Genomic DNA, 12,976 nt, shown 5'->3' with positions numbered 1-12,976 from the left:
CCCCCCGACTCTGCCCCCAGCACCCCCCACCCCCGTGCCCTCTGCACCCCCTCGGACTCTGCCCCCAGCTGCTCTGCATGCCCCCAGCAGCACCTGCCCCTGACAGCTGTTCACTGTCACCGGGTGCTCTGCACATACCTGAGCTGTGGTTCCTGGCTTTCCCCAGCCCTGGTCCCGGTGGTCCCTGCAATCCCCCTAGCCCCCCCCTCCTACCCCGCCCCCCCCTGCCCCAGCCCTGGGCTCCCCCCTCCCAGCTCTGCCAATGCCCCTCAATCCTAACCCACAGCCCCCTGCTCCCCCAGCCCTGGGCTCCCCCGCTCCCAGCTCTGCCAGTGCCCCTCACTCCCGACCCGCAGCCCCCTGCCAGCCCAGCCCTGGGTCCCCCCAGCTCTGCCAGTGCCCCTCAATCCTAACCTGCAGCCCCCTACTACCCCAGCCCTGGGCTCCCCACCCCCCTAAGGTTTGCAGTCCCTGTCCCCCCAGCCAGGCTAGTCTTGGGCGTCTTCTGAGCAGACTCCCCAGGTGCCAGGCCGTGGTGGAGGCCGGGGCAGGGCTGGGAAGCTGCCACCTGGCCCCCCAGGATGGGCTGTTCCACTCCCCTCACACTGTTCACTTTGTTACTGACCCTGTCCCCTGCCCGAGTGGGACCGCTCTGTCCTGGGCCAGATAGTCAGTCGTTCCCTCTCCACTCCCAGCCCCACGGGCCCTTCGCACTGCCTGCCCCGGATCTCTGCCCCTGTCCCCTTGGCGTGGTCCCCGGCAGCCTGGCTCCCGAGCCGCTGCGTGCCCGGGTAGCCGCAGCCGGGAGCCGGTTCACCCCCAGCCACGGTTGCTTCTCTCGTGGGGATGCAGAGAGGAAAGCCCGTCTGGCTGCGGCTGTCGTGTCTGCCTGGCGGGCCAGGGGAAGGGAGCTCTTCAGATTGGGGGAAACCAGGTCAGTTTTGGCGCTGCTGGGTCCAGCCCAGGGGACTGCCAGCATGGGAAGGGGTGGAGGGAGGGTACCCCAGTCCTAGCCATGCAGACTTGGGGGCGTCTACTCCTGACCGGATGGATCCCCATTATTCCTGGCACACGGGTGGGGGGTACCCAGAGATCGTTTGCAGTGACGGGAACCTGAAGTAACAGTCGATCTGTCTCCATCATTCCATGGTGGAATTTCAAAGGCACGTGTTGCCATGGTAACCGTGCACCCGCTCTGTCTCCCTGGCAGCAGGCTCCTTTCCCAACCAGCTCCTAGCAAAGTGCATGGTGAGTCCCTGGTCCTGGGGTCCCGAGGAGAACGTAAAGAGCAGCTCAGTCCTTCTCCCCGTGCGGGTCGGCTCCCCACTCCTGACTGCTCAGCCCACACCCTAGGTCCTCTCCCCCTCCTGGTGCACTAAGGAGCCAGCTGACTGAGTGAGTCCACCTGCCCCTCCCCAGCTGGGCAGCCCCTGCTCTCAGGCTAGGTGGGGCTCCAGGCACGCCCCTCCTCTCCCCTCCCGCTCGCCATGCCTTGCTGTAGAGCTGTGACTGTTTTCTCAATGGGGTTAGTGGCCCCTCCGGTCTGTCTGGGTCAGCCCTCGGGACATTGGAATGGGCAGGTTGAACAGGCCAGGGATCGTCTCAGTCTCTCCTGTCAGTGACAGGGACCAGCCCCAACCGTTCCAGAGGAAGGCACAAGGCACCTGGTACTGGATGATTATGGAGTAACCTGTCCGGGGGGCGTCTCTTCCTAACCCCCCATCATTCAGTTAGGGGCTGCTGATGCCCTGGACCAGGAGAGATTATAGCCTTTGCAATGGGTAACCATGGCTGGGGTAATGATCCTTAGAAGGGCCTGGCCCTGTTTTGAATCCTGCTAAGCTCAAGAATGTCTGCTAGCAGTGAGTTCCACAGGTTAACGACGCGTGTGGGGAAAAGTGGCTCTCGGATCAGTTGTAACTGCTGTATTTCCATCTCATGGTCAGTCCCCGGCTCCCTGTATCCTGAGTGGGGGCGAAGTGCTGCTCAGTTTGCCGTCTCTGTCCCCTGGCTCAAGCTCTTGGAGGTAGCAAGAGATTCTTCCCCTGGAAAAGAAGGCGGCAGGAGTCCCAGAGCCAAAAATGGGCAACAGCCCAGAGGGGACCCATGGTCCAAATCCCATCGGTGCCGGCAGAGCAGCCCCGGGCACAGCTTGGTTCTGGAGATTAATTCGGCCAGCAGCCGGGGCACTTGGCAGTACCAGTGAAGTGGCTGACATTGGCAGTGGGGAGGTGGAGAGCCAGGGGTCGAGGGGGAGGGCACGGGGGCAGCTCAGCCCTGCTGGAGGGGGAATTGAACCTGCTGACCCAGCTGTGCACTTGGCCCGTTGACTTTATCCTTGTCCAGGCTGACAGGCAAGGCCCATGTGACATCTCTAGGATCTTGCACCCAGCGTGGTGGGGTGAGAGCTCTCGGGGGCACGTGGGGGACAGGTGCCCTGCCCCAAATATCCTCTGTCCTGTTGACGTCTCTTCCAAGGCCACTGCAGGACTCTGGTGTTTTCACTCCTGGGCCATTAGCGATTTCCATCGATTCGGAGAGTCCGGGGCCAGGATGGATCGTTGTGAGATCTCTGTATCTATCGTCTGGGCCCTAGGAGTGCCCTGTGTTAACTCCTGTTCGGATGCTTGATTTAAAAATGTCCAGGGATGGAGAATCCACCGCAGCCCTCGGCGGCAGCTGGAGATGCCGGTGCTGAGGCATTCCCCTGGCTGATGGATGGGCCTGGATTTCCCACGTCCCATGCTGGCGCTAGGTGGAATCCCTATGCCAACGCTAACCCTGCCCCTGTTTTAGCCCAGGCTTGTTATTGAGTGTTGGCTGGTAACGCACGGGCTAATCCCCGAACTGGCTGTGCCTGGAGCGTGGCAAGGGATGGCAGCGCAGGCGTTCGGGTCCCTGTTCGGGATTCGGTTCGGTGACGTCCTTCGCTGTGGATTCAGCACCAGAGCGTAGGTCCCTATCACTTGAGCTAAAGGAATCCCTCCGTCAGCCAACAGCAGCAGTAGGCTCTTATCCTCTCTGAGGACCAGCCCCTAGAGACGTGACCCCTGCTTCACTAGCGTGTTACGACAGCGCCAGGGAAAGGAGGCGGGAGAGACTGGCGGTGCGAGGGCCGCGAGTAGGGGCGGGGGAGGGTGTGGCTTCAGGGGCAGGGGCCCGGCCTGCTAGGGCCCGCTCGGAACAGGCGCCGGGGTTGAAGGGGTCGGTCTGTCTGCACTGAGGGGAGGGGAAGGAGCCTCCTGGTCCCAGGCGGACCCAGCGCAGAGGACAGCAGATTGGGGTTCGTTCACCCCTCCCCTCGCTGGGGTGCCCCATGCTGCCACTACCCTGACTCCCAGCGCCCGAGCTCACCCCCACGGGGCGTGGCATCCCTGTGCCCGGCTCAGCCATCCCAGCAGATGGGCAGGTGGCGGCTCATGCTGGCTCACAGGTGCCAGGCCCTGAGGGGAGGGATCCACCCCCCAGGGGAAGGGGGCAGCCCTGCTGGAACCCATGGGGCACTTCCCTCCCCCCAGCTTCTGCCACCTCCCCTGGGGCCCAGTCCTGCTCCTGGTGCACAGTCTGAGCACATGGGGTGCATGATGGGAGTATTGGGGGGCCAGTAGGGCTGGGTCCGGGTCCTCTCCCCAGCTCTCTGGGTGGCAGTACTGCCCCTGGATGCTACACACCCCTACACACCTGCAAAAGGTTAGCTGATGGATCAGGATAGTTATGGATTTGCTGGCCCCTTTCCCCCACTGTGCTGCAGTGGGTTCCCCCCCTCCGTGCACCCCCCCAGCTGCCCCCTGCACAGGGGAACCGCATGGGTCCTGAACGCACAGAGGGGGGGTGAGGCGTGTTTGGGTGCAGGCGTCTCCGTTGGTACCTACTGGGGCGATTCGCCCTCCTGACCCCTGCCCAGCATGGCAGTTAGTTGGGGGGGCACCCGGGGCATGAGGGGGTCTGGGTCTGGGTCTCCCTCCGCCTGTCAGCAGGGTGCAGGGCCCCGGCTTTCCCTGCCCGCTTTGCCCTGGGCCCCTGCTCCGCACTGGGGGCGGCTGGGAGCAGGGCCGTTGTCTGTGATTTGAATAGACGTCGATTGTTCCAATCTCTGACCCCTCCTCAGCCACAGCCGCGGGTCGGCGCCCAGCCCCGCTGGGCCTTGCCAGACACGTCTCCAGGGCCAGGAGCATTGGCCGAGCCTCGTGCTCCCCTGGCAGAGAGCTTCGTGCGCCGTTCCCAGGCTGGGCCCCTCTGCTGGGGCGGGATGTGCGCGCCAGGTGTACCCAGGCTGGCTCCGTTGGCGCTTTGGCAGCTGGGGGGTCGGTTCTCTCCAAAGGGGCCCGGCAGCATGGGGGCCTGACCCCTCAAGGCCGCGTGATCTCCCCTGCCAGAGGGCTGATTGGATCCATGGGGCGGTGCTGAGAGCCTGCCCCATTTCCGCCCCTTGGCATCTCGGCTCTGGCGCTCTCCCGTTTCCCCGCTCGGCTCCGCTCTGCGCAGCTGGCTCCGAGGTTGGCTCGGCTGCAGCTCGTTAGCAGGGAGCTGGCGCTGTTTCCAGCCGGGCTGTATCGATTGTCCAGGGAGGCCTGGCTCAGGCTTTGACTTGCTGCGCTGTGGGTCTGTCTCCCTGGCGGGGGGCACAGAGGCGGGCAGTTACCCGGCACTGGGGCTGCTGTGTTGGGTTTAGGATGGGCAGGGCTCTCGTCTGACAGCTTGGACGGGGCGGGGGATGGAGAGCAGTGTCGGCCCCCCCCGGGGGCCAAACACACGCAGGGGGTGTGGAGGGAAAGGGGATGCACGAGGCCTCACGTGCGGGCTGGTCGGGGGGGTGAGAGGCAGGAGGTGTGGGCAGTTGTGCTCAGGGTCCAGGGTTAGTCTCTGTGTCTAAATCAAAGCATCCCCCAGCCCCCCAGTGTAACACAGGCTCTGTGCTGCCCTGTGTGCGGTGTGCAGCCCCTGACCCGCTCAGGCACCCAGCTCTGCAGCAGCCCACCCTGGGGCATGGCTCTCCCAGCACCCCCAGAGAGCAATACCCAGACGGCAGCACCTCCCACCCCAGCCGGTGCTGGGTGCAATGCCGACTCCTCCAGCAGGGGGTGCCAGCTGCCCGCTGTGAGGACAGGCAGCACCGTCAGGTGCCCTGGCCTTGCTGAGCTCTGCCCCATTGCCGGCCCCCCAGACCCACATGTATTGGGCAGTTGCTGCTCGTCCTCTGTGCACCGGGCACTGAGGGGGAACGGGTGTGCGCCCTCGTCCGTGGGGTACGTTAGCGGGGGCAGCACCCGGGAAGGGACGGCTCTTCCCCATTAGGAGGGTTCCCATCGTGCTAGCTCAGCACCTTGCTGTTCCCTAGCCCCATTGGTGCCCCCAGCCAGGCCTGGTAGGAGAGGGTTGGGTCTTGGGGTGTAGTCAGGGCCCTGGGCACGGGGTGCTTAAGGGAGCAATCCGGGAGCGTTCCCGGTGTCTAGACAGCTTTGGCCCGGAGATGGATCCGGCTCAGAGCATCAGTTGCACTCAGCAGGGTCAGCTCTGTCCCGGGCTTGTGGGGAGCGGGGTGGGGGGAGGGAGTACTTGAGGGGAATTGTGAGGCTGTCTGTGGCGGGGGGGTACTTGAGGGGGTTCTGTGAGGCTGTCTGGCGGGGGAGTACTTGTGGGGTTCTGTGGGGCTGTCTGGTGGGGGTACTTGAGGGGTTCTGTGGGGCCGTCTGGCGGGGGGTACTTGAGGGGTTCTGTGGGGCCGTCTGGGGGGGGGGACTTGGGGGGGTTCTGTGGGGCTGTCGGGCGGGGGGTACTTGAGGGGGTTCTGTGGGGCTCTCGGTGGCCAGGAAGGGGCTCTATGGGACTATCTGTAGCCAGGGGTGTGTGGGGAGGCTGTCTGTGGTGGGGGAGTGCTTGAGGGGGGCTCTATGGGTCTGTCTGTGGCGGGGGGTTTCTTGGGAGGAGGCACAGTGGTGGGGGAGGCTGTCTGTGCCCAGAGGGGCTCGGGGGGGGGGGGCGGGCAGGGGGGGGGGGGTTCGGGGGGGGGGGAGCCCTGTGGTGTTGTTCATGAAGGGGTGGTGCCATGGGGACTTCTGTGAGGCCATTTGTGGTGGAGAGGGGCGTCTGGGGGGGCACTGATGTGCCATCTGTGGCAGAGGGGAGGGTAGGTCAGGGGCTCTGAGACACGATCCGTGGCGAGGGGTTGCTCCGGGGGGCTCTGAATCACCATCTGTGGAGGAGGGAGGAGTTGGAGGGACTCTGAGGTGTCGTCCATGGTGACGGGGAGAGCTCTGGGGACCCATTTAGTCAGGGGGCTCTGAGGACCCCTCCGTGGGGGGGGGGGCTGGGTTGGTCGGGGGGGCTCTGAGGACCTCTCCATGGGGTCGGGGTTGGTCAGGGGCTCTGAGGACCCGTCTGTGGCCTGGCTTCTGTTGCTGACAGACGTTTCCTTCCCCTCCTGCTCTCCAGGGCCCGGATGCCTTCTCCGTGGAGCCGCCAAGGCGGCGCAGGCTGTGTGAGGAGCTGTGGCCGGAGCTGCCGGAGCTGGACAGTGTGTAGCCTCCTCTCCCCTCCCCGTGCCACAGCGGCTGGTCCGGTTTGCACGTGGCCCAGCAGCGGGGGGAGGGGGGGCCTAGGGGGGGTTGCTGGCTGTAGATCGGTGCATGCCGGGCTGGTGAGCTGGGACAGGTCCCCCCTGCCCCCCGTGTCCTGAAGGGGTTCAGGGTGTTGGGGGCGATGCATCTCACACTGGGGAGGGGGTGCCACTGGGCTGGGGCACAGCTATCTCAACCGTGGGGGAGCCAAGGGGTGCCCCGGCGCTGTTCCCCCCACCCCAGTGCTGTTCCCTGCCTTTGCAGGCAGCTCCGAGAGTGACCGAGGCAGTGGCACGGAGGAGGAGGAGGAGGCTGGCCCTGACAGCGGGTTTCTGGAGGATGCCACCACCCCGCTCACCGAATTCCTGTCCCTCAAGCGGGAAGCTGCCGAGAGGAAGCTCTGCCCAGCGGACACAGAGGCCTCTGGCGGGAAGGTAAATCTGGGCGCGTTCCCCTCAGACCCGCTGCCTTCCTGTCGCCATGGCAATGAGGAGCATGAAACACAAACGGCCGTGGCCAGGTGTGATGGGTCTCAGGGTGCCCAGAGCTGGGAGGCACCTTGGTCTCTTGTGTTGGGGGAGTCTTGCTTGTGCTTAGCTGGGTGTCCACTCCCTGACCCCACCCTCTCCTCAAGGCTGTGCCAGCCCTTACCTTGCCTTGCAGGTTAACAGGAGGTGCACCCAGTCCCCGAGCCCCTGTCGGGCCCAGCCCGGTCTCCACGGGACACTCCCACAAGTACCAGGCCTGCTGTCCCCCAGGGACCAACATGTACACCTGTTTGTGAGAGTCAGGATCCGCTCTTTGTGTGATATCACAGCACTGAGGGATCTTTATAGTGAAAGCAAGGGTGAGATCATTGCCAAAGAACCAAGAAATGGCGAGGGAGAATAATAGAAACGAAAGGTTACCTGTAAAACAAAACCATAGCACGCTTTCTGGAGCTGCACTTCACTCAGCAGGCTAAGCTGCCGGCCAGCGAAGCGTATCTCACCCCCAAACCCCTCTGCCGAGTCTCAGCCAAGGGGGGTTCAGATCCCGTTTTCAGGACCGTAAATGCCCAGCCTGCTTCCTTCCTAAGTGCAGGATGTGGGGCGTCGTCTCTGCCTTCTGCTCACGTCCCCAGAGTTCAGTGTCTGTTCTCCGAGCAGGATAACGCACTGGGCCCTTTTTTCCCTGCGTGCCGCTTCCCCGCTGATTGCACATCTCCCCAATGGCTTCGTATGTACGTGGGTAGCCGCTGTGTTAGCTTATGGTGCTCACGTCCCGCCCGAGAGCCAGGTGAACAAAGGTCCCTTGTGTGGCAGAAAACCCGCACACTGTCATTGGACATCCACAGCCCCTTACTCAGCATCTGTATGGGGACCCAGAACGCACAAGCCAGCATCGGGGCATTGCTGGGACCCCCTCGACAGTTGGTGTGACGGGATTCTTGGGTCACACCAGGACCCACCGCGTCAGATCTGAATTGGCCATGTTCAGAGCCATCCCTCCAGACAGCTCCCAGGGCTCACCCGTCCCTGTCCTCCACTCTGCTCGCTTCGCTGCTGGCTGTTTACCAGGCAGTTGCCAGCACTCTGTCCACCCGGGAGCTTTCCCAGCTCTCTCCTCTCCCCGGAAGGGCGATGCTGGGGCCTGGAGCAGAGAAGGAGGGACCCAGGCCCCGTGTCTCCTTGGTCACCGTGCGTCTCAGACCACAGGGGGGCCCAACGGACTCGGTGTGGAGCGCGTGTGGGTTTCTGGAATCCGTCGGCGCTGCCCATCCCTGGCTCCGTGTCCACCTGCCTGGTTTTGGATGGCGCCCGTCACGGCGATACCGAAGGGCCTGGAGCAGCCTGGCAGAGCGTGGGTAGAACGCTGCCATTGGGAGCGCTGGACTCAGTGACAAGACACAGGGCAGCCATGAACCGGGCCCTAAGGGCCCCTCTGCCCCGACGTTCCCGGTGCAGCTGTGCCCAGGCTCTGGGGCAGCACTTAGCGCACGTCTGGATCTGAGCCGGGAGGCGATTCCCAGCCCGCGTGGACAGACGCGCTAGCTCTGCTCGCGCTGGTGCTAAACACAGCAGTGTAGCTGTGGGAGCCCGGGGGGGGGGGGCTGCCCTGTGCCCCCCCCCGGCTGTACTCGGGTGGCTAGTCTGAGCTGCCGCCTTTCCTACCCCGGCTACACCGGTGACCTTGGGCGAGTCCCTTCTCCCTGACTAAATGTGCCGTGGCCAGCGCACGGGGCCCCTGCTCTTGGTGTGCGATTGCCGATGGCGCCAGCCAGCCGCAGGGGCTGCACAGGCGGCTGGGGGCGGGGGTACCTGCTCTGGCCCCTGGGCGTAGTGCCTCACCGTCGTCGATGGCGTCGCTCGGAGCCAGCCCCACTGCACGCATGGGGGTCCGAGGCGCAGTGGATGAAGTGACCCACTCCAGAGTCACACAGGGTCTGTGGCAGAGCAGGGACAGGGTCTCCCAGGGTGTCCTGAGTCCTTGGCCTCCACCCTGCCCACTAGGCAAACCATCCCCATCCTCTGCCTGCGCTAACTGCTTTGTCTTCTCTTTTCTCCTTCGAACCACTCCCTTCATCCCCCCGCCATCCCATGTGCTCCTGCGACCTGCTGTGTCGCCCCTCCCTCCCCATCCCACCATCTCACTCGGGCCGAACCGTCCCCCTTCTCCCCCTGCTCCTCCCACGGGCTCCCACGCCAGCTCCCCGACTCCCCTCTCATCTCGGTGATGTCCCACCTCCTCTCCTTCCTGGAGCACTACGGGCAGATGCAGCGGCTGCAGGAGCAAGCCGGGGAGTACCGCTCCCGCCTACGCCGGGAGGAGAGCCGGCGCCGGAAGCAGCTGCGGACGCTGAGGAGGGCCTACAGGCAGCAGGTGCAGGACAAGCTGAGCGTCATCGAGAGCCTGGAGGGCGTCATCTGCGAGCAGCAGAACGTCATGGAGACGCTGCACGGTGGGGAGTCGTTCGCCCCGACCGCCGCAACGCCCACGAGCAGCAACCTGGGCTTCGGGGGTGAAATTCACAAGGCCTGGGCGCCGCTGGGGTCCCGCCTCCACTGAGGCCTGGGTGCCACTGGCTGGGGTCCCGCCTCCACTGAGGCTGGGTGCCACTGGCTGGGGTCCCACCTCCGTCGAGGCCTGGGCGCCGCTACCTGGGGTCCCGCCTCCCACCGCTGGCTGGGGTCCCGCCTCCGCCGAGGTCTGGGCGCCACTAGCTGGGGTCCCGCCGAGGCCTGGGCGCCGTTGGCTGGCCTCCCACCTCGTCCCATAGTGCCTACGCCTTGTTAGGCCTTGTGTGAATTTCTCCCCTCTGAAGACAACAGAGTAGAGAAGCTCCTGAGGTTGTCCCTGAGGACCAGGGTGATGGGCGTGCTGCAGCCGTGGAGATGCGGGAAGGTGGCTGCACTGGTGATGGGAGGGGACCTGGCTGGCAGTTGGGCATGGAGCGGGATTGGTAATAGGGGGGTGGAGGATGGAGCCCTTCACCTCTAGGATGGTGGCTGCTCAAAGCCATCTGTCAGGCAGCTATGGCTGCCCCATGGGGCCGCTGGAGGCCGAGTGTGCTGGAGGGTCTTGGCTAAGGGGCAGCGTCCAAACGAAATGGTGATGAGTGGTGGTCAGTCGGCCCCTTGTTGGCAGCCTCTGGAGAGAGGCCAAGGACTGAATGAGTCATGGAGACTGATCTGCAGGGACCACGCTCTGCTGGAGGGAGAAGAGACTTCATCTTCTGAAGTGACCCGATGAACCAGTGAACCCCAGCTCACGCATCCACCCGTCCATCCAATACACCTGTCCATCCACCCAAAATACTCATCCACCCAACACACCATCCACCCACCCATCCATCCAACACACCCACCTGTCTGCCTGTACGTTCATCCATCTGCCCGTACATCCAACACACCCATCCATCCAACACACCATTCCCCACCCAAAATACCGATCCGCTCTCCCATCCAACACACCTGTCCATCCATTCATTCATTCAACATACCTATGCACCCATCCATCCCACGCACCATCCATCCATCCATCCCACGCACCATCCATCTATCCGTCCAACACACATCTATCTGCCAATCCATCCAGCACACCCTCCCATCCAACACACCTGTCCATCCATTCATCCATCCAGCACACCCACCCCTCCACCCAAAATACTCATCCACCCTCACATCCAACACACCCACCCATCCATCCAACACACCCATCCACCCATGCATCCACCTGTCCATGCAACACACCTACCCACACATCCATCACACCCTCCATCCATCCACCCAAAGTACTCATCCACTTTCCCATCCAACACACTGGTCCATCCATTCATCCATCCAACATGCCCACACATCCACACGTCCAACCAACACACCATCCATTCATCTGTCCGTCCATCCAACACACTCATCCATCTGCCCAACCATCCAACACACCCATCCATCCATCCAACACACTCATCAGTCCATCCATCTATCCAACTCACTCATCCATCTGCCCAAACATCCAACACAACCAACCAGCTATCCAACACACTCATCCATTTGCCCAACCATCCAACACAACCAACCAGCTATCCAACACACTCATCCATTTGCCCAACCATCCAACACAACCAACCACCTATCCAACACACTCATCCATCCATCCACCCAACACGCTCATCCATCTGCCCAACCATCCATCCAACACAGCCATCCACCCATTCACCCAACACACCCATCCATCCAACACACATCCATCTGCCCATCCATCCAACACACTCATCCACCCATCCATCTGCCCAACCATCCGACACAACCGCCTATCCATCCAATGCACTCATCCATCTGCCCATCCAACACAACCAAGCATCCATCCAACACACTTGTTCATCCATGCAACCCTCACATCCACCTGTCCATCCAACACCCCATCCATCCATCCACCCAACAAACTCATCCATCCGCCCATCGTCCATTCGTCCATGCAATGCACCCACTCATTCATCCACCATCCATCCATGCAATACACTCATCCATCTACCCGCCCATCCAAAATATCTGTACAACGTCCCCCCACATCTGTTCTCCCCCTCTGAGCATTTACCCACCTGCCCCTCACTGAGGGGGAGGGGGATTCTGTCTCCAGGCTGTTTCTATGGTGGGCTGCATCTCCCCATCCCCCTCGTCCCTTCCCCAGATGGCCCACCTGCCCCTGCAGCAGTTCTGTGCCCAGATGGATGTCCTAGGAGTGACTGCCTATGGCCCCTCCTCCCCAGGTATGAAGCTGCCCTCCACTTGCCCCCTGTACCCGTGTCCGCCTGTGTCCCCCGTGGGCGTGCACCGGCTGGTGGAATCCATCAGTGCCCTGCAGGGGGAGAGGAACAAGCTGCTGGAGGAGATCACAGGCCTGAGGCAGCAGCTGGAAGAGGAGGAGAAGGAGAAGCAGCAGCTGGCAGGGAGCTTCGACCTGCAGGTGAGAACCAGGGGCCGGCGCTGCTGGTAGGTGCGCCAGCGGGACTGATGCTCTTGCTGAGGAGAGGCTGGTGGGGCCCACAGCAGAGCCCCGGGAAGGGGAGAAGACCCCAAGGATGGAGACGACTCCACAGGTGGGATCTCCGCTTGCAGGGCAGGGATGGATGAGCCCCGGGGTGAGAACCCGTCCCTTCAGCGCCCCGAGCTATAGAGGAACCCTGGCTAACAGGCACCGGCCTCATCCTCACGGCGCTCTGGGCCATGGGGGGCACTGGGCTCACACCCGCCAGCCAGCCCCTTAGGCCCTGGGGCTGTCCCTGCCCTGCCCCTGCGCCCTTTCATCAGCAGTGCCCCTGTCTGTGGGGAGGGGCCGTGGCGCCCAGCCCCTGGGGAGGGGGGAGCCTGACGCCGGGTGTGTCCTTCCCTCAGGTCCAAGAGCTGAAGCAGCAGATTGAGGAGCGAGAGGAGGAGCTGACACGGCTGCGCACGGGGATGGTGAGAAGGACACTCCCACCCCACCCCTGTCCCCTTTGCCTCTGTCCCCCGCCCCAGCCCCGTCCCCTCTGCCTCCTCTCCTAGGCCTGTCCCTTCTGTCCCCGAACTGCAGTGCCCCAGCCCAACCTCCCACTCCACTCCCTAGGCCTGTCCCTTCTGCCTCCCCTCCCACTGCCTCCTCTCCAGGCCTGTTCCTTCTGCTCCCCCACACTGCACCCCCCAGCCAGGGCTGGCTCCGGGCCCCAGCATTCCAAGCAGGGGCTGGGGCGGCACTCTGCAAGGGGCGGCAGTCCGTGTGTTTTTGCCGCCCCAAGCAGCGCCCCGAATTGCCGCCGCGGACGGCGGGGGCGGTCCGTGTGCCGTTAGGGCGGCACGCGCGTTTCCGCGGCGGCGGCAATTCGGTGCGCTGCTTGGGGCGGCAAAAACAGTAGAGCCGGCCCTGCCCCCAGCCCCACATCCCATCTGCCTCCTCCCCCCACTGCA

The 12,976-nt window shown here is 63.6% G+C and overlaps 1 protein-coding gene across 1 annotated transcript in view; it reads left to right on the top strand.

Moving 5' to 3' along the window:
* KIFC2 (kinesin family member C2) overlaps window positions 1-12,600 on the top strand; it is a 13,229-nt gene extending 629 nt beyond the window's left edge. Inside the window, exons 2-6 of the mRNA XM_034763759.1 lie at window positions 6,433-6,514; window positions 6,822-6,991; window positions 9,246-9,498; window positions 11,803-11,999; window positions 12,428-12,600. Coding sequence (XP_034619650.1) covers window positions 6,433-6,514; window positions 6,822-6,991; window positions 9,246-9,498; window positions 11,803-11,999; window positions 12,428-12,577 — 852 coding nt within the window. The 3' untranslated portion in view covers window positions 12,578-12,600. The remainder of the gene's footprint in view (window positions 1-6,432; window positions 6,515-6,821; window positions 6,992-9,245; window positions 9,499-11,802; window positions 12,000-12,427) is intronic.
* The last annotated feature ends 376 nt before the right edge of the window (window positions 12,601-12,976 follow it).

The sequence above is a fragment of the Trachemys scripta genome, chromosome 2 (assembly GCF_013100865.1).
Source record: "Trachemys scripta elegans isolate TJP31775 chromosome 2, CAS_Tse_1.0, whole genome shotgun sequence".
In the NCBI taxonomy this organism is placed as follows: Eukaryota; Metazoa; Chordata; order Testudines; family Emydidae; genus Trachemys; species Trachemys scripta.
This window is presented reverse-complemented; position numbering and strand designations above follow the sequence as displayed.